The sequence below is a fragment of the Rousettus aegyptiacus genome, unplaced genomic scaffold (genome assembly GCF_014176215.1).
Source record: "Rousettus aegyptiacus isolate mRouAeg1 unplaced genomic scaffold, mRouAeg1.p scaffold_m13_p_8, whole genome shotgun sequence".
Lineage (NCBI taxonomy): Eukaryota > Metazoa > Chordata > Mammalia > Chiroptera > Pteropodidae > Rousettus > Rousettus aegyptiacus.
In genome coordinates, this window is record NW_023416311.1 from 18,497,370 (window position 1) to 18,521,225 (window position 23,856).

At 51.0% G+C, this 23,856-nt stretch overlaps 3 protein-coding genes and 1 long non-coding RNA gene across 8 annotated transcripts; 2 read left to right on the top strand and 2 right to left on the bottom strand.

The window, feature by feature from the left end:
• Nucleotides 1-761: 761 nt before the first annotated feature.
• On the bottom strand, nt 762-6,031 carry CD2BP2 (CD2 cytoplasmic tail binding protein 2). Of its 4 annotated transcripts, none has more exons than XM_036225302.1 (7): nt 5,969-6,031; nt 5,330-5,438; nt 4,994-5,129; nt 4,709-4,866; nt 4,175-4,607; nt 3,982-4,088; nt 762-3,923 (listed from the first exon to the last, which is right to left on the bottom strand). In XM_036225302.1, the coding sequence occupies exons 2-7, from the start codon at nt 5,405-5,407 to the stop codon at nt 3,792-3,794; spliced, it is 1,044 nt and encodes a 347-aa protein (XP_036081195.1). In that variant the 5' UTR covers nt 5,408-5,438; nt 5,969-6,031; the 3' UTR covers nt 762-3,791. The 4 variants fall into 4 exon arrangements, with proteins under 4 accessions (XP_036081195.1, XP_036081196.1, XP_036081194.1 ...); XM_036225303.1 differs by lacking the exon at nt 5,969-6,031 and adding an exon at nt 5,786-5,953 and having other exon boundaries at nt 5,330-5,433; XM_036225301.1 differs by lacking the exon at nt 5,969-6,031 and adding an exon at nt 5,786-5,952.
• Nucleotides 6,032-6,156: 125 nt separating this feature from the next.
• On the top strand, nt 6,157-8,210 carry LOC118606412. Its single transcript, XR_004952370.1, has 2 exons — nt 6,157-6,599; nt 7,483-8,210. It is a non-coding gene; the product is annotated as an uncharacterized LOC118606412 (long non-coding RNA).
• TBC1D10B (TBC1 domain family member 10B) lies at nt 7,742-18,296 on the bottom strand. Its single transcript, XM_016155085.2, has 9 exons — nt 17,039-18,296; nt 13,982-14,081; nt 13,613-13,720; nt 13,416-13,522; nt 10,398-10,512; nt 10,206-10,271; nt 9,837-10,026; nt 9,363-9,517; nt 7,742-9,277 (listed from the first exon to the last, which is right to left on the bottom strand). Exons 1-9 carry the CDS (start codon nt 17,992-17,994, stop codon nt 8,591-8,593), a joined length of 2,484 nt encoding a protein of 827 aa, XP_016010571.1. The 5' UTR covers nt 17,995-18,296; the 3' UTR covers nt 7,742-8,590.
• A 143-nt stretch (nt 18,297-18,439) lies between these two features.
• Nucleotides 18,440-23,716, top strand: MYLPF (myosin light chain, phosphorylatable, fast skeletal muscle). 2 transcript variants are annotated; one of them, XM_016155097.2, is made up of 8 exons: nt 18,440-18,509; nt 21,515-21,552; nt 22,166-22,261; nt 22,514-22,589; nt 22,791-22,895; nt 23,000-23,078; nt 23,368-23,416; nt 23,516-23,716. In XM_016155097.2, the coding sequence occupies exons 2-8, from the start codon at nt 21,550-21,552 to the stop codon at nt 23,618-23,620; spliced, it is 513 nt and encodes a 170-aa protein (XP_016010583.1). In that variant the 5' UTR covers nt 18,440-18,509; nt 21,515-21,549; the 3' UTR covers nt 23,621-23,716. The 2 variants fall into 2 exon arrangements, with proteins under 2 accessions (XP_016010583.1, XP_016010584.1); XM_016155098.2 differs by lacking the exon at nt 18,440-18,509 and adding an exon at nt 18,514-18,664.
• Nucleotides 23,717-23,856: the final 140 nt, after the last annotated feature.

The window sequence follows — 23,856 nt, forward strand, 5'->3', positions numbered from 1 at the left end:
GCTGTGTATGAATGTCAAGACTGTGTGGAACTGTTTGTTGTGTTACAGTTAGAGCTCAGCCTTTGGATAAGGAACCTGCGGAGCGGTGCGACATCAGTGAGTGCTGCTTTCTGTAAGCTAGGAGTCCCAGTCCTGTCTCTCTGTTCAAGAACCCGTTAAGAGCTGATAGCACCAAGGTTTCTATAAGACTACGAGACAAACGACCTGTAAGACCAGGGGTCTAGAAATGCCTCCCCTGCAGCTGCTCCACCCAAAGCTCCCCCTCCCCATTTTGAGTAAGGAGAGACATGTAAAACCTCAAGGAATTACATGCCCCTTGCATAGACACTTCAAGTTTATAAGCTGTAATAAATCCAACTAGAGTGAGCTTGTGTGTGGAGTTATTAACCCCACATGCTCCGCCGGCCTAATAAATTCTCCTTCCTCTAAACAAAGTTGTCTGAGCGGCCCAATTCCTCCATCGGGTGTCGTTTCCTACAACAGGGCCAGCCTAGAGAAATGAAATTATCTGCCCAGTGCTGGGCAGGGGAGAGAAGGGAGAAAGAAAACAATGAAAACAAAGGCAGATGTGGAACTGGAGGGACTGGCTCCAGCTGGGCTATGGGAGACCTTCTCCGTCAGCTTCAAACTTGTGAACTTTATCTTGAGGGCAATGTAGAGCCATTACAAGTTTTCAGTAAACAGCAAGGAACATCACCTCTATGGTCTTCTTCCCCAAAACCCATCACCCAAATCTAGTCATGAGAAAAATACCAGACAAGTCAAATGTTAGGAATATATTACAAAATACCTAATCGGTACTCCTCAAAACTATCAAGGTCAGCAAAAACAAGTCTGAGAAACTGTCAGACCAGAGGAAACTAAAGAGGCATGACAACTAAATGTAATGGAGTATCCTAGAAGGGATTCTGAAACAGAAAAAGGACATAAAGGAAAAACTAGTAAAATCCAAATAAAGTGTGAGGTTTAGCTAATAGTAATATGCCATACATCCATACGACAATAAAAAAGAATGTTACAAGGAAGAATCTCAAATACATGCTAAGTGGAAGCTGACACATAAGACACAAAAGACCACATAATGTATGATTTGTATGAAATGTTCAGAATAGGCATATCTAGAGACAGGAAGTAAATAAGTGGTTGCAGAGATCGGAAGATGAAGGCATAATAAGGAGTGATGGGGAAGGAGTGGTAATGGGTGGGGCTGCTTTTAGGGTAGGCAAAAATATTCTAAAATTAGATTGTAGTGATAATTGCGCAACCCTGTGAAGATACTAAAAACCATTGAATTGTATATTTTAAATGGGTGGATGTCTCAATAAATTTGTTATAAATATATAAGTAACACTGTTGGTTCAATAGTTGTGACAAATGTGCCACTGAAAAATGTTAATAGGAGAAAATGAATGAACTTTCGGTGCTACTTTTGTCAATTTCTTATAAATCTACTACTGTAAAATAGAAAAGGCTTAAATAAAAATTTAAACATGCATATACAAAGTCTCATTTTTTTTTAAGCAAGGGAGTTAAGTGCTGATAGGTGCTTAAAAGAGGGACATGACCTCAGAGAGAACTTAGATATCCATGAGAAGAGGCATTCAGCTGGACAGGGTATTAGTTTCCTACTGGGGCTCTAACAAATGACCAAACTTCTAACATCAGAAATCCAAAACGGTTTTCACTGGGCTAAAATCCTGTCAGTGAGGCTGTATTTTTTTGTGGAGACTCTGGGAAGAATCCATTTTCTTGCCTCTTCCAGACCACTACGTTCTTTGGCACACAACTCATCCACCTTCAAAGCCAGAAATAGTATATCATTTTCACCTCCCTTTCTCACTTTGATCCTCCTGACTTCTTTCACTTCTTAGGACCCTTATGATTACATTGGGCCCACCTCAATTATCTAGATTAATTTCCCCATCTTGAAATTATTAATCACATCTGCAAAGTCTCTTTTGCCATATAAGGTCACATATTCACAGGTTCTGAGGTTGAGGATGTGGATTTCTTTGTGGGGGGCATCATTCTGCCCACACAGGGTATCATTGGGGAGCTTAACACAGGAAGAGGTTGTGAGGGTAAGAGGTCAGTTTGCAATGGGGAGAGCCTGAGGGACCTGTGGGACGACATCCAGGGGAGCCACCCCCTTCACTTCCACTTATTCACCAAACACTAAACACCTCCCGTGAGTTAGTCACTAAGGATACGAAGGTGAACACTATATTTCATCGGTCTTAAGACACCTGCTTTTCATTTCTAAAATCAGGACGCATCTTTTAATCAATGACATCTTACAAACATAATTGCCAGGGATTCCCTTCTTACTGACATAAAGCCATCTTACAACCAAAGGTATTTTGGAGTCAGTGAAAACCAGGCATGGCTTGGCACTTGAGTGGATCTAATTATTACAGAAGTTGGAGGCCTCACTAGAACATCAGGTAACCCCACCCCACTCCCACCCAAGTCTTTCCTAGTTCCAGGCCTGGTTCCTTCCACCCTGGAGCTCCCACGCATCCACAACTCTGGTGCTCAGCTCTCCTGTAACTAACAGAATCATCCAGAGCTCTGACCAGACACATGCTCAGCTCTACCACGGCAAAGTCCAGGAACCGGCCTCTCTCCCCAGGTATAACCTATCATGGGAGTCAGACCCAGTGGTTCTCCACCTGGCCACACACTGGAAAGACCTCAGAGCTTTTAAAAGACCAAACTGCCAGCCCACTACCTACACCAACTCATTCTGAATCTCTGAAGGATGATTTTACAGCTCCCTATGAGATTCCAATGGATAGCCAAGATGAAAAAGTGGAGGGAAAAATCTAAACTGGTCAAATGAGGAGAGGCTTTAAGCCATACTGATGGGCTGGTAGGGTGGTACTGCTAGGTCCAGACTGTACAATTATACTTGTCTGTCTCCCTTCTCACCTACACCCCTGACTGTGAACTCTTGAAAGGGGACCAGCCCAGTTATCTCAGTTTCCTCAAGGCACTAGTTCAGTGCCAGGCACACTGTGGGAGCCCAGGAAATGTAAAGCTCAGGGCTTCAAAGGCCAAGTAGGAAAGACCTAATACCAAGAAAGGTCGGGGAAGGGAGCCCATTGGGTCTGGGCAAGTCCTCTGATTCACTGTGTAACCTTTCAGTGAGGTGCTATCCCTCTCTGTGCCTATTCTATGGATGGTTTGCCCAGGTGGCCATGGAGTCCTTCAAGAGCCAACACCTAAGGAGTACTTCACCTAAGGAGCCTGAGACAATGAGAAACCAGTGAGTACCAGGCTCCCTGCTCAAAACCAACAGATGCCCCAGCCCATCAGGCCTAAAATCTCCTCTGCTAGGGCTCTACCCTGCACTGGTTGCAAGGAGAGCCTCTGAGGTCCTAAAGACCAAAGAAAGCAAAATGGAAACCCCAGAGGATACCAAAGAATGCCATATGAGTGAAAGGATTTTTAGATGGTGATCTGCATCCAAAAAGGGAGGCTAACAGCCACCTGACAGCCCTGGCTCTGCCCTTATGAACAGTAAACAGAAGATGGTTTGAGGGACCAGAAATTCTCAAACAGGAACTTCATGAGGAAACTCTATAGGACCAAGGCAAGTCCAAAGGGGCTGTGGTTTCTGGCTTCTGGCCATTAGCAAAGCCAAGGCCCTAACACACAACTAAAGGATTTATTGGGAAAGGAAAATTGACTGAAAAGTTGCCCCCAATATCCTCACTGCCTGAGGCAGCTGGAGCCTCCTTCACAGAGTCCAGGAAAGAAGGGGCCACCAAAGTGAGCCCTCAGTAGGCTCAGGTGTAGAGGTCAAAGTCAATACGTTTGGAGTTGTAGAACTGTCCACCAGGGGGATCCAGCTTCCGACAATAAACACCATCTGGGAAGTAGCCTTCATTCACCCAGGTCTGTAGGAAGAGAGAGCAGAACTGGAGGACTAATGGCATGGGGGGTAAGATGGGAGAGAAGCAGCAGAAAGGGGTTTACCTGCATCTGGGTGCTGGTGAAGGGCCCATACAGCTCAGCATCCCCAGTGTTCTCCCACTTATACTCCCACATCACATCCAGCAAACCATCTCCTGGTGAATCTGCATCTAAAGTAACAGGCAAAGCCACTGGACCTCAAGTGCCCTGCCCCTGCCCCTGCCTGCAACACCCCTCCTCTGCCCTTCAATCTCACCTCTCTGGGCAGGGGTTGGGGTCTCCAGCTCCCCCTCTGCCACTTCCTCAGCAAACATGTCCAGAGAAGGTGGGGGCTTGGGATCAGGGGGTCCCTGGGTCCGGCACCCCAACCCCTTCAGCCGCATGGCCAACCGTTCCCTTGTCTCCTGATATACACCAAGGTTGCCCCGGGCCACCATTTGGTCAGCCAATCCAGAGAGCCGGTCCAAGCGCTGGGGGGAACTAGGCCGCCCAGGGCCCTTGCTGCCATCTTTGCCTCCTCCTCTGGCCCCTAGGCGCCTCAGCGCCCCAGCCACCGTCTCTCTCGGCAACAGCAGCTCCAGGAGGCCCTCCAGGAGGGCTTGGGCACTCATTGGTGTCTGGCCCAGGCTGTCCTCCTCCTCTGAGTCTGATGGTGGGTGCTGATCAGGTGGCCGCTCCCTGATCTTAACCTATAATGTGAAAATAGGAAGGTTTATTTTCTACAAACTGCCAGAAGAGTCCAAGCACTTGCTGCCTCCAGGGCCCAACCATGCCAGCCCCTGAACCACACCCAGTCAATGTTGTCTAGCCAGCTGTCTCGTATCTGAGCCTCCCGGTTCAAGAAGTAGTTGCCATCAGCATCAAAGTGGCCTTCCTCCATCTCTTCCTGTAGGTTGAAGGGTGTGATCCGTACACCTCCCTCACTGGGGAGTGTGGCTGCTTCCTGACCTGCACCAAAAACACAGGCAAACCCTGCTAGGCATGCGAAAAAGAGACAGGGGCCTCCCTTGCCCACATTCCCAAAAGCTCCTGTTTATTCCCCCCAGAGAAGAGTCAATTCTTGGGTACAGCTTACCTTCTACATCCTCTGAGGCCAAGATGTCATATTTGCTAGACCCCTCGTCATCATCATCCTCCTCATCGCTGTCCAAAGAGTGCTTGCCTTTGAAGCGGCTCCCAGGACCTCCTGCCCCAGCCACAGGGTCCACCAGCTGTGAAGAGAAGCCAGCCAGTTGAGAGATGCAGGTTACTGGCTAGTCCTCAAAATGCTCTAGGATCTGGACTCAAACTGAAAATCCAAAAGCTAGCCCTTTGTATCCTTTCTTTGTCCCCCCAACCTTTTCCCTCTGCTGGCTCCTAGCTCCTTTTTTCTCTCTCTTCTTCCCAGAATGCAGGAATCTGGCCCCCTCACCTTCTTCTTGGGGACACTGATTTCATCTTCATCATCTTCATTTCCCAAGCCTTGGAAGGTCACTTTCCTCTTTGACATAACTGGACAGAGGGGCCTTCACCAAGCTGAGCTGAGGGAAAGGGTGCAGATTAAAAAAACTGGGCGAGGAGGATACTCACCGCGAGCGCGCCCCCAGTACAACAAATATTTCCCCTGGGACGTACTAGATCTAGTATGGGAGGAGAGGTAGGGCAGATTCAGGGGTTGAAAAAGGAGTTGGTAGCCAACAGGCCCCTGTGACCTGGTCTGGCATCCGAAAGACCTTGCTGGAGCAAGGTCTTAGAGGTGGACGCGGGGAGGAGCCCCCACGGACACCCACCCCCCTTGATAAAAGGAGATCGGTTCCCCCACGTGACCAGCCCCATTCCAGGTCCCAAAAGTCCTGGGCGCCAAGCAGGTCTTTGGGCTGATACCCACTCCTCCACCGCCAGTTCCCTCAGAGCCCGTGAGGCTCGGGCGGACACAGGACCTCGTGTCCTGGCCACCCTGCGCCGAAATCCCGATACCGCGAGGTAACCCCAGCTGTCACGGGCTATGAATACAAATAAGAGAGGCGGCAAAGCCACAAGTAGTCGAGCAGTCCCACCGGCAGGCGCTCACCTACAGGTCCAAGGCAGGCGGAAGAAAAAGCGATGCTTCCGCCAGGTCTACATCCGGGGCACCGGGCTGCCATCACCCGGAAGAGAACTGAGGAAGGCGCCATGAAGGCCGGAAGTTGCTTCACTCTAGTTAGCGGTCTAACTGGAAGGGCGGGCGGAAGTACGCGGTGAGCCGGGGAGACACCGCCCAGCCCCAGAAATGACGTAAGCTGTGTGCGGCGATAGGGACCAGAAGAGGGGACGTGTGAACGCCTAGACCGTCTTCGGACGAGAGGGATGGCGGGAAGTGGTTTTGATTCCCTCCCACTGCAGTAGAGGCTCTGGAGAGTGGAGCGCACTCTACTTAAAGGGCACCAAGGATCATGATGGAAGGCAAAATCCGAACAGGGCCAGTAGATTCTTACCCGATTCCTTTTCCAGGCTAGCGTACCTTTCCCCAGGGCTGGTCAAGGGCTCTGCAACCCTCCCACTCTGAGGATCCAGTCATCTGCCCTCAGTTAGTCCGAGGTGCAGCCTTTTTCTTTTTCCTGATGGCCAGCCCGGAGGCTCCTGACTATGCCAAGGGCACTTTCCAAACCCAGCTTCCTTTACGACCCAGAGGAAGTCGATTACATCCCCCACCCCATCCCCAGGTGAGTTCCCGGTTTCTGAGGCTGAAAGAGCCATCACAGAAGTGGCAGTGACACCTATGCCCAGCATCCAGTCCAGTAGCTCCTTGTGTTTTGACCTCTGGACTGGAAAAAGGCAGCAGAGCTGCTCACAAAGCTCATCAAACAGGGCCCCAGCCAAGTGTCCCCTGCCCAGGTTCTGTAATCTGGCCCAAGAGGTAGAGCTAGAGTGGAGAGGTGGGCAGAGTGGGTCCCAGTGGTGTGGGGACAAGACCTCTATCCCTTGAGGACACTCGGAGGCTGAATCCCATTAGGCAAAGGCTGTGGCCAGAGCCTAATGGAACTATAGGGCAGCATGGAGGTCCCCAGGGTCACAAGATAGACCACCCCTCCTCTCTCCTTGCTGGCAGTTTTCTCCCAGATTGGAGTACCATGAAACTGCACCAAAAGTCTGTGCTGTTTCTTCTGTGGGCACAGAACACAGGCTCCAGACCCAGAGGACATCTTGCTAAAGAAGGGGTCCAGAAATAACAGCTACCAGTACCACTGGTTCATCTTCTGGGGAAATGGGAAAACTTCTACCAAGAGCACCAGGTGGATGACACACCCCTGGGCCTCACCCTGTTGAACTGCCAGATGGAGCCATGCCTCAGAGCCACAGAACCCTCCTTTACCCTCTTGACCACTGGTGGAGGGAACAGAGAATGGGCAGGCTTACAAGCTGGCAGCAGAAAACCAGGAGGAGCTAGGAACCTGGATGTGGGTGCTACTTGTGCTGCTACTCTCCCTGGAGGTCCAGAACTGGGGCTGTGCCAGGAAGCTGGCCAAGAGCCCAGCTTCCCTACCTCCTCCCCACCCCACCCCCAGGACTTTTAGCCACCCTCAGTCTCCCGCCTCTGGCTTCCAGGAGTTGCATGGATGCTTTGGGAAGGAGACATGTAGAGGACTTCAGGAGGCTACTGACAATGGAAGCAGCAGATCCCAGGCAAACGTGAAGCAGGAGCTTAACAACTGTTTGTTAAGTGACTGCGAGATGTGCCAAAGGCCAAGAAGTACCTACCTGCCAAGACCTACAGGCTGCTTCAATAAATCTTGGCTCACTAGTTGTTCCCTCCCTCCCCAGTCCTTCTAACCCCTTTCATCAAATAACAAGGCAGGAGACAGGCCCAGCTACAACAGCGGGTTCTTTTCTGGTTCCTCAAAGGCCATGTTGGGTGGGGGCAGAGACAGGAGAGAATGTAAACATTGGGTTCCACCCCCTGGGGCTTAAGGGAAGACCCCCTCCCAGAGAGGGGCCAGAGGGTTGGAAGGGAATAAGATGAAAGGTGGGGACCCTGGTGAGACAAAGCAGAGGAAGGTAGATGAAGTGGGAGAAAGCAAGGAGGGTAGTGGTAGTGAGGAAGTGGGGGACATTTCCTGTTCCAGTGCATGTCCCATTAAATAAACTAGAGTGCAAGAACATTGTGGAAGAACCAAAGGACAGAAGATAGAGCAAACTCCTCTATCCTGGGCCAACCAGGTCCTCTGTACATACAATACAGAGATGTCCAGAAGTTGAACAAGGAGAGCCTTCACCCTCAGCCAGGAAGTGGAGGGGAAAGGCAGGAGTGAAAAAGGGAAAAAGGAACCCAGCTCCATTTCATGGATAAGGGGAGTAACTGGAGTGTAAGAATCTGAAAACTGCTGACTCTCATTGCCAAAAGACACCCCTGTGGTGACAAAAGGACAATCAGGACAGCACCTGGGAAGGGACCCCAGAGGGAACTGGACAGAAGTGACAGAGACCCCAGCAGGGCCTAACTGGAGGTGAGGGATTCCAGACTTGTTCAATGGCTATCCCAGGGAAATGCAGCCACCCCATGCACTCTGACTGTCCTGACTGTGTAGGAATCAGCAGCTGGCAAGCAGATGGGAAACCAAGCTACTTTCCTCAGAAAGAGGGATAGCCAGCTGAGGGGTCTGCTCTTGACTGAGGGAAAAAGAGGGGGCCATGCCATTCAGTCCCAGGGCAGAGGTCAGAAGTAAGCGTCCTGCCGGGCCTCAGATGCCGAGGACCTGTTCCCACCATCCTGGGGAGCTGAGGGCCCATCTGCCTTTCGACGCAGTGAAAGTTTCCTGCCTTGGGCCTTCTTCTCCTGCTTCTGTTGCTCCTTCTCCTGCTTCTGCCGCTCCTTCTCCTGCTTCTGCCGCTCCTTCTCCTGCTTCTGCTGTTCCTTCTCCTGCTCTTTTTCCCACTTCTGCCGCTCCTTCTCCTGCTTCTCCCTCTCTTTCTCCTGTTTCTGTCGCTCCTTTTCACGTCCCTTTTCCTGTTTCTGCCGTTCCTTCTCCTGCCTCCGGGTCTCCTTGCTGGGACCCAGTGGGGTGCTATTTCCAGTAGGTGAAGGAAGGGATGGATGCAGTCCCTCAGCGGTGACCACAGGCCCTGGGGCAGGCCCAACACTGGCCCTGCGAACAAGAGGGGGTGGAGAGGGAGCCCCTCCAGCTGCCCGGGAGCCTCGGGTCTTGAGGCCGGGGAGGCTGAGGAGGCTGGAGGAGGGACCCAGGGGTGGCTGCTGCCGCCGGCGCTCCTCATGGATGGCCCGGGAGCCATGCAGTCGTCGTGAGGGCCGATACTGTAGCTCCCCCCGGGTTTCCCGCCATTTCTTGAGCTGGGCTGTGTTCTCTCGCTCTATCAGTGCTTCTGTTACTGGGAGGTTAGTTACCTAGATAGAGAAATGAGTACCAGAATGCAGATGAAGGTGGGGATGGCCCAAAGCAGGTATGGAGTGTGCCAAGGCCAGGGCCTACCTCATGAACCAGGAAGTCCTCCTGCATGCACTGCTGGGGCAGGTTGCGCAGCTGCTCCATGGTTTCATACATGCCTTGGCAGGAGCGCAGCTTCTCCACTGAGCCCAGCGTGTGCCGCAGCAGCACCAGGGCCACCCGGAAGATGATCTTGACGCCTGCAGGGCCAGAGAGAAGACATCACAGGTGACCAGGCCTGCAATCTCAGCCTGTCCCCGTTAGGAGTGACTCACAGCCCTTATCCTTGTCTATTGCCAGTCATACAGATGAAGATACTGAGGCCCCGAAAGGGAGACAAGCTGCCATGCATTTCAGGTTCCTGGGAGGGAGAACAGACTCTGGGTTGGTGGCAGAGCCAAGACCAGGTCTCAGTTTCTCCAGCCCCCAAACCCAAGGAGCACCTTCTGTCAGAATGCTGCCCACTGGCAAGCACATGGAAACCCCAGCCCTTCATGGCCTGAAAGGCTATAGAAGTACCTTCACAGAAGAACATATCCCAGACGCGCAGCACTGAAGCCCAGGGCAGGGTACGGGCAAAGATGCACATGAACCACTCTGTCATGTAGAGCACAGGGTCAATGCGTTGCCGTCGCAGGTGCCGGTGTGCCAGTGGGGAGGCTCGGCGCAACAGTGCAAAAAAGATTTCTCCGTCCAGCTGAATGGCCTCCTAGAGGTGGAAAGAGCTATGAGAAAAGATCTACTGTGGCCCCCTTGGGGTAGAACTGGATCTAGCAGGAGATTCTCACCTCAGTGGGAGAGGTCTGGAGGAGAGGGGACAGAAGGGGAGAGGGTAGGACAAAGACCTCCCTGTAGCCTTGGGGAAAAGTCACAGCCCCAGACACTCACCAGCCCTGCACTGTAGTAACCAGGGAGGTACTTGTCGCAGATCTGCACCAGGCACCAAAAGGCTTGCTGAGAAGGACAAGAACAAGGAAGGAGGGATGGGACCTGAGAAACAGCGGAGAGCTCCCCCACCACCACTGTATGTATGCCAAGGCTCTCCCAGTCCCTCCCCAACCAGGACCAGAGCATGCTGACCTCAGCAGGCATGTGCATAAGCAGCACTGCGGCCACGGGGGCCTGGGCCTGGCAGTAGCCCTCATCGGGCCGGTAGATAGTGTAGGCCTTCAGGATTCGATACAGATCTTGTTGCCTGTGGGTATTGGGAAAGATGATGAGGGCAATCACAGGGGTTGGGAGCACACTGCTCCAAACTAAAATCTGTTCCCTGCCCACTAGCCCCAGCCCAGATACATATTAACCTCAGAGCTTTACCACCACACACCATTCCTAGTCCTGCCTATCAAACTTAAGCCAAAGACTAATACTGCAATCAAAGCATTCCAGGCTCCAGCCTTCTACCCTTGCCTGCAGAACCCACATGCCCCCTACCATTCCCCAGCACAGTCTGTGCTCGCTCTCCCTCCCTCGTCTGCCAGCATCCCATAAACCTTCAAGGTCATCTCTTAGGAAGCTTTCAATATCCAAAGCTTCATTCCTCCTCTAGCACTGTCTAAATGCTTCTGCCACCCCAGAGAAGCTCTCCCAGGGCAGGGCCTGCCTAATCTGTCTCGCTGGATTTCATCAGTCCCCCCCAGCACATCCAGTGGGCCCTGGTTCTTACTGAAGGCTTGGGAAGCCAGCTGTGACTCAGACCTTTTCTCTTATCTCTGCATCCAAAAGAATAAAATTTTGGCCCCAGACCTGCTCCTTTTCCTTGAAGGTGCCACATCCATTGCTGTGTCTGGGAATTCCTCCACTCAGCCCCACGTCAGAAAACAGAGAGCCTTCTTTTACTCCCCATGACTAATCTCCAAGTCTTATCAACACTACAACCTGAATTTCATTCATGTGTGTTCCTTCCTTCCACCTCCACAACCACTTCACAGCTCAGATCTTCATTTCTTACCCAGAAAAAAAATAACAATCTCCCAAATTCTCTCCCTGCATTAAGTCTTACACATACCCCTGACCACTGCTTATAATAATAGTGTTTTCCAAAATTCAGTCACTGAAGTGTGATCTTCACTTGTACTTTATCTGCATACCACTCCTACTAGTATTTACTTAATGTTTTTCTCCACTCTGCAATAGCATTCATGAAACGACAGGTTTGATGAAGTTATTTAAGCTAATATCTGCCTGCTTCTGTGCCCTGACTTCTCCCCTGCTGCTATGGGTAAACTGCCTGTGATCCTAGCCAAGCAGTTTTTCCACTGGGCACTGGATCCCATCCCCTCTTGCCTACACAGGCTATCACTCCAGCAACCTTCTCATCCCTCCTGCATCATCAATTTTTCTCTACTAGATCTATTCCTGTTGGCATACTGACATCTGTTACTTTCTTTAGATTAAAAAGTCTTTTGACTCCACTTTTCCCTCCAAATACCAGTTTCTTTCCTTACCTATTCAGCTATCTTCAATTTCTTTTCTCCCATTCTCACTGCTCCCTACAAAACCGCTCTTATCAAGGTCAGCAATGAACTCTACAGTGCCAAGTCCAAAGATCAATTTGCAGCTTGACTTTACTTGACCAATCAACAGCATTTTATACTGCTGATCCTGAAATCCTTTTATCACTTTGCTTCCAGGAAATACACCTTCCTGGTTTTCCTTCCACCTCTCCAGCCAGTCCTCTTTACTGGTTCTTCCTCATCTTCCTATTCTTGAAATGCTGGTGCTGCAGGGCTCGATCTGTGAGCTTCCTTTCATATCTATGCTTGCTGTCTTGATGACATCGAGTTCCATGGCTAAGATTTAGTCCCATCTAGAGGCTGACAGCTCTTAAATTTCCAATTTATTTCTAGTTTAAATCTCTCCCAAAATCCAGAATTGTACTTAGTATACATCAAACCCACCTAACATCCCCATCTGGATATCCAATAAGCATTTCAAACTACATATTCCAAAACTGAGTTCCTAATATATCTTCAAAACCTACTTTCCCCCAGTTTCCGCCACCCACATCAGTATATAGAACTCCATTAAGACCAAATTCTCAGGCCAAAAACCTTAAGAGTCATCCATAACTTCTCCCTCCCTCCCTCTCTCTTACACTCTTTCCACTTCTAATCCATTGGCAAATCCTTCTGGCTATACCTTCAAAATATATCCAGAATCTAACCACTTCTCCCCATAGTTCCAGATACCATCCTGGTCTATCTATCATCATCTCTCTCTTGGATTATGAAAATAGTTTTCTAACTGGTCTCTGCCTCTGCCCTTGTCTTCTTATATGCTGTTCTCAGCACAGCAGCCAGATTAATTCTTTTAAAACACAAGTCAGATCAGGTCACTTGTAACCCCCAAATCCATTCAGATTCTCTGTTCCTCTTTCTTGCTTTAAACTCCTCTTTAACACTGAGCACCATTTCACATACAACATAGTTTCCTTCTTTATCTTATCTACCCCCATGAAAATATAATAAGCCCCATGAGGGCAGGAGTTTTTGTCTCTTGTTCATTGCTGTCATCTGTGACTAGAACAGTGCCTGGCAGATAGCAGGTGCTCAATAAACATTTGCTAAAAGGATGAACTTATTGACAAAAAAAGTCCTTCAGAGAACCACCTAACATCATACATATTATTGGAGAGTGGTATATATACATCTTGAGGAAGCCTGGCACACAGAATAAAATCTAAGTGCCCTGGCACAGCATTTAAAGGCCCCTCAGTGATCTGGCCCTAAACTGTTTTTCCAGCCTCAGTTATACCCAATCCCATTGCCCGGATACAATTTACATAATCCCCAAGGCAGGAAACACCTGACCCCTGCTTTGTTCTCAACTATTCTTCAAAACCCAGCTCTTATGCAACCTCTTCAATGAGCCTTTGATGTGTGTCTCCTCTCTTCCCCCAACAGCAGTCCCCCAGCTACCTGAGTCAAGAGTCTCCATCCTAGGACACTTCCTTCAATATATCTTGACACTCAATCCATTAAGGACTAGTCTTCTAGAAGTCCTAGAGTGTATGAACTGCTTTCAATCCAGCCCTATATCTACCTGGAGTCTTCAACAAATGTTTGCTGACTGACCCACATGGTTAGGCCACCTTACCCATGTCCCCCTCGAGCAGCAAACATCTCATGGAAAGGGAACTGGCGGTGCAGGTCCTTCTCAATCACATCCAGCCATTTGGGGTCCCCAGGAGCCCGTTCTAGCTCCTGCAAAGGGACAACAACGATTACCTCAAGATCTGGGAGAGACTGATGACACCCTTCACACAGTGTCACAACCCCACACTCTGGACGTACCTCGAACTTGCCCGGGTTCTGATCCAGGAGTTCCCTGCTATTGGACAGGTACTGCCAGGCCTTGGCTCTGAGGGAGGAGGGGATCCCCTTCCGGCAGCGCAGCTTTACCTAAGGCAGAGTGGCAGGCAGGAAGCCAGATTCAGGAGCTGATCCCACAGTTCTCAAGCTCCCTGGGACACCCTTCTTACTTCCCATAGACTTGACTCCACTGACCTGGCCTAGCCTTCTACTTTTAAAGCTACCCCTTCCCTCAAGTACCACCTGCCCCCAATGTAGTCCAGAGACTATCATGCTCTTGGGCTTCCCCAGAGCACAGGGGCCCACCCCACCCCCATGCTCTGCCCTGCCCGCAACTCAGCCTTTTCAAACCTTCTGGAAACGCCGTGACAGCCACTTATCCCAGTTACTGAACATCTCCAGCCATTTGAGCTCCCGCTGCCGAGCCACATCCACAGGAATGGAGCTCTCTCTATAGGATGGGGGAGTGGAGCATGAAAGAGGTCAGTAGCAGTAGTATAAAACCTGGATTGCTGGGGGAACTGAAGCAAGCCACTTCCCCAGGCTTAAATGAGACTGGACATAAAAGCTTCTTGTGAGCTGCCAAACACCAAGACGTCTGGCCACTTGGCCATCCAAGGCCCTAGTTCACCAAACTGAAAAAACTTCTTCCCTTTGGAAGGAAATCTCTGTACCAAGATTGTGTTCTCATGTTGGGGAAGTGTGTTTAAATCCCACTCTAACGTATATAAGTTTAGGGAGAGAATACAGGATATTTAAAACTGCACTTTGCATTAGACCTGGATCCAAGTTCTAGCTTTACCACTTATTCACTGTGACCGTGGGCAAGTCATTTAATTCTTCTAAGCCTTGATTTCCTCACTTGTAAGATGGAGAAATAAACAATATCCACCTGAGAGATTACATGAGAACATAATGCAGGGGTTCAGGAAGTAATAGCAATTATTATCCACAAAATAAAATACAGAACAAATATATATTTCTCTGTCTCCTTATAAGCAATTGAGTCTCCTATGAGACTCTCGAGATCACTCGGACCATCTGCAATTCCTTCTACCTGCTCCTTCCTGAAACCGCTCCAGATTCCCAGGCAAATCAAGCTTTCCTTGCACTGCCTGCCTACTGTACTGTGAGAGCTTCACATTCAAGATCTCCCATCAGTCTTGAAACAATTACTTATAGAGGCCAGTACTAGAAGGTGAGTGTAATGGAAGAGTGAGCTTGGGTTCTCAGACAGACCTGCCCTTGTGTTTTCATTTATGTACCTTAGAACATAAGGGACATAAGGGTGCCTTAGCAAGGGATAACCTGAGTCTGCTCCTCATCTGTTTAAAAAGGGATGTCACTACCTACATCACAAAGTTATAAGAGGATTATTGAGAAACTGTATATAAAAGACTGTTAAATAGAAGGGTTCATTAAATATTAGTTTCTTCTGTCCTAGAAGTGCCTTAAACGGAGAAAGACTCTTTCATTAATGTCTATCATAAGTCAGTTCCAAGCTCTACTAAAGTCCAGAAAGAGTAAAATATCTTTCCTGCCCTCAATAAGGTCATGAGCTTAGTAGGGGAGATGATTACAGTACAGTGTGAAAAACGCAATAACAGAACTGCACAGAAGAGGCACCTAATTGGTGCAGGGGCAGTGGGTATCAGGGAAAGCTTCCTGGAAGAGTGAACATCTGAAGCAGGCCATGAAAGACAGAAGAATTTAACAGAAGGGGGAGAAAGGCATTCTTGGCCTGAGTATGAATCAGTTCAACAGGATCATGGTGGCACTAAGTGCATGGTGAGGAGTGGTGGGAGAGAAGACCAAAGAGGCTGCGAAGCCAGATAATAAAGAACCTATGTGCAGGCTAAAGCACTTGGACTTTGTCCTGTGGCCAGTGGGGAGCCGCTAAAAGTTTTTAAGATACATTTGGCCTAGTCAACTTCACCTCAGTAGATTCCTCCAGCATGGAAGATGGATTTTAAAGGGACAAAACTACAAAGCAGAGAAACAGCACCCAGCATGGTGCCTGGCACACAAGTGGGGCTCACTAAAATCCAATTCAATCTAAGTTCCTTAGGACAGCATGGTATTGACAAAAGAACCATTGGTCACACAGATCCAGATTATATGAATGGGCAATTCACTCAACTGCTCTAATCCTGTTTATTCATCTGTAAATTGGGTACAACACATTCCTCATGTGTAGGAAAGCACCAGGGTCAAACTTCAGTTGGCCTCCCCTCATAAGACCCTGAATGTTGATGCTCAGAGGTCCTCTGTTGGATTATAAAGGTTTTCTGTTGGATTTTTTGTTGGATTATAAACCCTGCCTAGAATATTCTCCCAAAGGGCTTCCCCCAAAACCAGGCAGGTCCCCCCAACCCCAACAGGCCCAGCCATGACTAAATCCTTCTCATTCTTCACCATTCGGATCAGCTTCAGCTAGATTACCACATTGGGCAAAAGACCCCTTCCCTAGGTGCTCACTAAGTCCTGTGATGATCCCTAGGCTAAACCTAACATATATCAAAACCAACTGTTTTTTTCTCCCTTTAGATGATAAGTATCTTGAAACTCTTTTATCCTTAATACCCGGCACAGAGCCTGCCACCTGGGTGCTAGGGTGACACTGAACTGATCAGTAGGTTAAAGGGGTACAGGAACAATGGGCAAGATCCAAAGAGAGAGAAGGAAGAAGTCAGAGGAGTTCACATCCCCCCCCACCTCAGGAGTGACTAAGGCCCCTGGAAGGAACTAGGAAAGAGTAAGCTGGGCTGGGGAGATGAAGAAATGGGGAAGAGGCCTCCTCCAACCCCTTTCCCTCAGTGAAAACACAAGACTGTCCTTTTCTGTTTTGAGGAGGGGCCCTGCCTTCATGGTCTCCCCTCCATCAATCACACTGCCCCCACCTCGCCCCATCAGACCTAGGGCTATGAGGTAGATAAGATGCCTGCATCACTCCCAGACTCCCTCCCCCTAAGGAACCAAAATCTCTAACAGAACCCTGTCCAGCCAACTCTCCAGAATATCTGGCCTATTGCAGGATTTTTTACATAAGGAGCTCAGACGACCTTAAATATCATCTCCTTCAACCTTTCACTTCACAGGAGAAGAAACTGAGGCATGGAAACAGGGAAGACATTAGCTCAATGGCACACAACACAACAAGAACAAAGCTTAAGCTCAAAACCAGAACTCCTGACACATAGTCTAAAGCTCTAACAAGCATGTGAGTGCCCAGAAACTTCAGGATGCTCTAGGCTTGGTAGGGGTTGCCAAGTATCCCACTCCCGCTAGTCACCCTTGAATCCTCAGAGAGGGCTGGGCTGCCAGAGTCTGGGCAAAGTCCATCTTTTACCCCTCCTCCAACCTCTGCTTCCCTGAAGCAGTCCCCTGGGTTGCCCACTGGATACTCACAGGCTGCCCGAATACTGGCTGCCCCCAAGGAAGCCATACTTGTCCGTCTTGCGCAGGGCCAGCCCATTTATCTCCGAGTCTGAGCCCATAGAGCTCACATCATCCGCCAAGGATTCCAAGGTCCCAGACATGAGGCTCACGGAGTCCAAGTAGCTCAGAGTGTCTGGGGCCTGCCCTCGAGGCCCAGAGATGCCAGGTCCCAGGCTTGATGTGGAGCCTAGGTCCTGAGAGTTTTCGGCAAGCTCTGGGGCCGGGGTCACTGTCACAACAGCTACCAGAGCCTCACATGTCCCTGGAGGGCCTGTGCCAGGCTCTGGGGGGTTCTCTGGAGCCTGCCCTGTTGATGCTGATGTTGCAGCTGCAGCTCCATGTCCACTTGTCACTTGTCCTGCTGTCACTGCTGCAACCCGTGCAGTCACTCCTGAGGTTCCCGGCTTGGGGGCAAGCGGGGGTTTGGCGGTCAGGGCCCCAGAAGCCGTTCTGGAAGGGGTCCTGGTGGGGGTCCCGCTGGGGGTACCTGGTCCAGGGGCGGGTGAGGTTCTAGCCTCCTCTGTCTTCCGAGAGTCTGTTCCTGGTGCCTGAGCCATAGACGTATCGTCTCCTACCACTGCCGCGGGTACCAAGGGCTCTGGGCCGGTGAAGACCTGAGCCCTCGGTGCTTCGGGTGAGGCCTCCAGAGTTAGCACCACTACCGTGCCGCCGGTGACTGTCGGAGCAAGGGCCGAAGACGGGGACGGGGCCGGAGCCGAAGCCTGGGTCGGCCCCTGTGCCCAAGCGGGCCGCGCCTCCCCAGGAGCCACCAGGGTGACCGGGGCCGAAGTGGCCGTGGTCACTGGCGGCCCCGGAGCCACCACCACGACGGGCCCGGCCCGGGAGCCGCGGGGCGGCGGCGAAGGGGCCGCGGGGCCGCCATGACGGCGCGGCGGGGCCACCACGGGCGCCGGGCCCGTCTCCATGGCCGCAGGACACCCCTCACATCCCCCCGCCGGGACGGCCGCAGAAGGCGCCGCCCCTCAGGCGGCTCCCCGCAGCCTGCTGAGGAAGGGGAGGTGAAGGGCGCGGCCCAGCGCGCGCCAGTGGTAGGAGCGGCGCGTGGGCAGCCGCCCGGCGCGCGGAAGCGGGCCTGGGAACCCGGGGCACTGGCCTCCGGGGTCTCAGCCGTGCCCTCTCGCCCCTGGCGCTTTCTCGCCACCCCCTCCCTCCCGCCTCAGGCGAGCGGCCGACCTCACGCCTGCGCACACGCACTGGTGCCGGCAAAGCAGCCAGCTTCTCGGCGTTTCACGCCTGCGCGCGGCGGTCCCATCGGATAGAAGAAACGGAGAAGGCGAACCAATGAGAGGGCAAGAGCAGGCGGGAGGAGGCGGGGTGAAGGAAGTAGCTAATAGAAAAGCAGGAAGCTGAACCTCCTGGCCAATAAACATAGCTAAAGAATGTTCGCCCGCGGAAGGAGGCGGGAGCTGTTCGAGGAAAGGTGGGCCTGGATAATAGGAACGGTAAAATGGGAGCCAATAACAACGGGAGTAGGCGGAGGTCAAATTGACAGACAATGACGTCTATTTGGGCAGTGACAGACAGAATCCGCAGTCAATAGGAAGAGCTGAGGAATTCTTTAGGTCTCCCAAGAAGGTCAGCAAGGAATGACAGCTGGGGAAGGGTGGGGCGGGAAGACTGGGCCAAATTTGCAATTAATTTGCCTAGTCAGCCAATGAGGGCATTCTTTCACTTTAGCAACAAGGAGAATATAGAAAGCTGTCTCAGCCAATAGCAGCATTCAAAGTGCAGGGGCGCTGCCAGGAGGCGGTGCCCGCCCAGGGACATCTGTGACAACCGGAGACAAGAGCAGGAGGGGGGTGACAGTTGGGGATAGCGCGGAGAACGGCCGGGGGCCGGGGGCATTGGTGCAGCCCTTAGCCAATAAGAGCGCCGCGTTGCCCTTCCTGAGTGTTTTCTGGGCCCTCATTCTCCATCCAGCTCCTGAATCCCCCCTCATCCCCCCGCCACACACAGACACGCACCCAGACACACAAACACACACAGAGACACACACACACACACACACACACACAGACACACACACACAAACACACACACACAGTGTTTCTAATTCTCAACCCGGCCCGCAACTAATCCCAACACTTCAAGCCCCGGTGACTATAACCAGAGACCCAAAAATCCTCTAAGTGACCCATCTCTCTAGAGTCACCATTTCCTGCAGGAATTCCAAGCTCCAAGTTCCTCTTTTCAGCCCCCACCATCTGAGCTCTTCCGCAGAATCCAGTCTTCAGTTCCTCAGACCTCATTCTCTGAGCGTGTCCCATTCAAGTGGGGACCTGAGGAATTCCCAATACCATGAACTCCCATATTTGTGTCCTTATTCTTTTAGGGATCCAAGACCTGTTCCACTGACTCCTGTTCCCTCATTGCCACACTTCTGTGCTCATTTTTTGCTAAGAAACCATATCCCAAACTTATGAGTATACCCAGCTATCCTAGACCACAAACACAAAGTCCTAACTTTACGTGCCCCTTCTCGTTCTAATCCCTATTTCCCCGAGCCCCAGGAGATTTCTATACAGAGTTCACCATCCTGAAGTTTCAGTCAGGCCTAATTCCAAACTTCTCAGTTCCTTCTTGGTTGCTGAGTTCTCTGAGGCTCCTCGGACCCAGATCCCATGAACTCCCTGTGTCTGAGATATATGCTTCCTGCCTCCTCCTTCTCCACTTTCCAGGTGACCCAAGCTTCCTGAGCACTTTCCCCATTCCTGTCTCCAGAGTTCTCCTCCCCTCCCAGAACCCAATAATAAGTGGGCTCCTCCCTAGGCCTGGACCCCCATGATAACCTTATAAAGTGAGGCAGCTGTCAAACCAGGCAAGGAGGGGCCAGGGCAGAAAGTCAAGAGCAGCTGCTAAGTTTAGGGTGGCTCCTTAACTCTTAGAGACAACAGGTGGCTGGGCCCCAGTGCCCAGAAAAGAAAATGTCTTAGAGGCATTGGCATGAGGTGGGAGGAAGGCAAGAGGAGGAGGCACTTTGCTCAGGACATTGGATCATAGAGGGAGCAGGAGGAGGAGATGGGTGTCATTGCCAACCTTGGGCCTCCTGGGATTTCCTCAGCCACTGTTGTCCCAGACCTCCACTTATAGAGGGGACTGGGGCACTCAGGCCTAGAGAGGCAGAAGAGGGTACCTCAGAGTCACACAGTCAGCCAAGCTGGTTCTTGCCCAGAAAGGATTAAGAAGCCATTGACCGTCCCAGTCAACCAAGAGGAGGTGACTAACTAGTCTCCCTCTTGGCGTCTCTGACGCTCTTCATCTGATTTCTAACTTTCACAGCAGTATCCAAAGAAATGGTATAGACTCACATTAGACCATGTCCTCCTGTTTCAAACCTTTCCAAGACTCCCAAGGGCTCAGTCCTCAGGCTGACTCCCTCTAGTTTCTTGTTTTCAGCCCCTTGCATCTTCTGCTCAAGCCCTTCACAATTCTGGCAACCTGAACATTTCTAATCTTTCATTTCTGCAGGCCTTTGCCCATCCATGCCCTCTGTTTAGCACACCTGCTCCTCCACTTTCACCTGACTCACTTCTGCTGAAGTCATTCTCATGCTCCTAGATAGGGCTACTGTGCCCTCTAATTCTATGTCATTTTCTGTATTTATCCTGTCTCCATGCTTAGACTGTAAGTTCTACCAAGGCGGGGCCTACATATTAATTACGATTATATTTCACTAAACTATTCCAAATAGTATTCGCATCCACAAGTTCTGTGGGATGGGAATTACATCCCCATTTTATAGAGAGGGAAATCTAGGCCCAGGATTTGAAGCACAAAGCCCGAAATCACAGAGCAGGCTCTCAGCCCCAGGCTATCAAATCTATTCATACCTAGGAATTCCATGCTCTGCGTCTTTCCTCATAAAACCCTCCCTCTCCTTGAGGAGGTGTAGAAGAGCTTCTTGAATCTTCAGGTTCCCCAGATAGCTCACTCCCACCTTTAAACTCTGTGACTACACCCACACATACACACACTTGATTGTGAACTCCAAATGGGAGGGGAGTTGTGTTTGCCAAAGTGTACCCATAAAGAATAGCACAATGCCTGACACACTATAGGTGCTTAATAAATTTACTGGGTTTAAATCTGAGCCCACCCCACTTAGGGATACAGGGGCACTGTGCCCTAGCTTGGGCCCTCTCTGACCTCTGGTACATTCCAGCCCCCTTTTGAGAAAAAGAATATCCCTTCCTGCCCAGGTCCTAGTGAGGCGTGCATCCCAAGACTCTCTCCCTTCTCCCTCCCTCCCTGGAATCCAGCTGCTGCTGGCCCTCTAAGAAAGGAGAGGCCCTGAGCCTGGCTATTTTGGTATCTGGGGTGGGTACCCACAGGGCTAAGGTTACCCTGGTATGTTAAGGGCTCCCCGGGGCAGGACTATATAACCCCAGAGGGATTGCTGCAGGCTGATTCTCTGCTCCTTTCCAGCCAGAGCCACTGCCTTGCCCCAGGAGACTGAAGACATGGTGAGTGAGAATCTCCCAGGCCCTGATCAGATCCCTCAAACCTCAGGGCAGCCTCACCATTTGAAAGGAGCTGGTTTCCGTTCATCAGAGGGAGAAAAATGAATCCTCTTTTTCTTGGTTTCACTCATGGGGAATATACAGAACCCAATCAAGGGTAATCTGCTCAGACACTCCACTCACAGGAGCCCAGTCTCTCTCAAAGGATGCTCCATACCTTCCTGCACCTCACCTTCCTAAAACTCTTTAGGACCTGCCAGGCAATAGGACCTTCCAGGCAAAAATTCCCACTCCCACTTTATAAATGAGAAAGCAGAGGTTCATACAGGATGAACGAGTGGATCAGAGTGATACAAGTCTAGGACTCAGCTCAGGGTTCTAAAAAGGGGAACTTGTCTTGCAGGATGGAAGGATGGGACTCAAGGGCTACAGATAGGATTTGGGGATGCAACTGAAGCAAGCCCTCTCAGCAAAGGGGACATAAGGAGGGGGGAGCCTAGAGCCAGAAGAGTTGCTTTAGAAGAATGGACTCAAAGAACTGTGAATCTAATCAATTGCCTCCAGGGAGTAGTAGGATTGGGTCCATGGACCTCTTTGCGCAACTCTCACCCCCTAGGCACCCAAGAAGGCCAAGAGAAGGGCAGCAGCAGAGGGCGGAAGCTCCAATGTCTTCTCAATGTTTGACCAGACTCAGATCCAGGAGTTCAAGGAGGTGAGTGAGGGAAGAAAGGACAGTGAAGGCTGGCCAAAGATATCCCTGCTTCCCCCCCCCCACCCCGCCCTTGAATGTGCACCTGTTTTAGGGCAAGGGGAGGGTTTAGAATTCCTTGACACCACCCCCCTCCCCTTCCCTTGGGGTATAAGAGGACAGCTGGCTGGGGACCAGAATCTGATCTGCCTGGAGTAAGGATGTGAAAGCCTGGCCATGGAGAACCTAACCCCTCCCTGCCCGTGCCCTCCTCAGGCCTTCACAGTAATCGACCAGAACCGCGATGGCATTATTGACAAGGAAGATCTGCGGGACACCTTCGCAGCCATGGGTGAGCCTCCCTCTTGAATTGAAAATATCCAAGGCTACAGAGTCCTAGGAATTCAGCAGCTTTGGGTTCCAGCCCTAATGGCTCTACCCTGGGCCTCAGTCTACCCAGATAAAAATGGGTGGGATGATCTGAATTTATTAGAAGCATCACCCCTGGTCCCAGGACCTCACTCCAGCCCATGCTTTCCCTACCTTGCTCCAGGACGCCTCAATGTGAAGAATGAGGAGTTAGATGCCATGATGAAGGAAGCCAGCGGTCCCATCAACTTCACTGTCTTCCTGACCATGTTTGGGGAGAAGCTCAAAGGTTAATGAAGTGTTCTGGGTCCAACCTCCCAGCTGCCCCTTCCCACACTATTCAGGACAGACCCTTCAGGGACCCTTCAGTTTTACGTGTCCTCTGACCCCCAGGTGCCGACCCTGAGGATGTAATCACTGGAGCCTTCAAAGTCTTAGACCCCGAAGGGAAGGGCACCATCAAGAAGCAATTGTAAGTGACCCCTTCCAACTGCTCACCCACAGAAAGTCTCCTTAAATTCCTACCAAGAGTTAGGCACTGCCAGGGATAAGAGAGAAATTAAGACTGTGGAAATGGGTGATAGGATCACATTTTCACAACACGCATGGGGGAAAGGGCAAAAGTGATGGGGAGGCCAGCGTGTTTGTGAGGTCAATGGAGGAATCTAGAGTGACTGAGAATGGTAACAAGAACGAGGTGGGAGGGAGTGAAAGGACTCAAGAAACCCAATCTCAATTCCCCGCATGTCACCTCTCTGCAGCTTGGAGGAGCTGCTTACCACACAGTGTGACCGCTTCTCCCAGGAAGAAGTGAGTGGGGGAGGGGCCTGGGAGAAATGGAGGGGTGGGGAGGTGATTGTAAAGAACCGGTAGGAGACGCAATCTTGCAATCTTGCAATCTTTCCCCAGATCAAGAACATGTGGGCGGCTTTCCCTCCCGATGTGGGCGGCAATGTAGACTACAAGAATATTTGCTACGTCATCACGCATGGTGACGCCAAGGACCAGGAGTAGGAGACCCTTTTTAGGCCTCCGCGGATCAACGCCTTCCTGTCAGTCCGACCTCCACCCGACTCCTAATAAAATTGAACTGGTCTTTGTTTCTTAGGGGCGGCGCCTTCAGTGTGTTTGAGGGATTCAGGTGGGAGGCTGAGCTGAAACACTGCCTGGCACAAAGCGAGTGCCCAACAAATTAAAGAATAGTGGCCTGAAGGCCTGGGTGGGGCCGCTCCACCCGCTACTCTTGCCGC

Bases quoted from the DNA above. Each gene is read 5' to 3' on its own strand.
- CD2BP2 (XM_036225302.1), bottom strand. From the start codon at position 5,407: ATGTCAAAGAGGAAAGTGACCTTCCAAGGCTTGGGAAATGAAGATGAT. The intron at 5,130-5,329 runs GTGAGGGGGCCA...TTCTCTTCACAG, and splicing joins TCAGTGTCCCCAAGAAGAAG to CTGGTGGACCCTGTGGCTGG. The intron at 4,608-4,708 runs GTGTGGTTCAGG...TTCACATTATAG, and splicing joins GGCTAGACAACATTGACTGG to GTTAAGATCAGGGAGCGGCC.
- MYLPF (XM_016155097.2), top strand. The intron at 22,590-22,790 runs GTGAGCCTCCCT...ACCTTGCTCCAG, and splicing joins GGACACCTTCGCAGCCATGG to GACGCCTCAATGTGAAGAAT. The intron at 22,896-22,999 runs GTTAATGAAGTG...TCTGACCCCCAG, and splicing joins GTTTGGGGAGAAGCTCAAAG to GTGCCGACCCTGAGGATGTA.
- TBC1D10B (XM_016155085.2), bottom strand. From the start codon at position 17,994: ATGGAGACGGGCCCGGCGCCCGTGGTGGCCCCGCCGCGCCGTCATGGC. The intron at 13,523-13,612 runs GTACGTCCAGAG...GTCCCTTTGCAG, and splicing joins AGAACCCGGGCAAGTTCGAG to GAGCTAGAACGGGCTCCTGG. The intron at 10,272-10,397 runs GTCAGCATGCTC...TGTCCTTCTCAG, and splicing joins TTATGCACATGCCTGCTGAG to CAAGCCTTTTGGTGCCTGGT.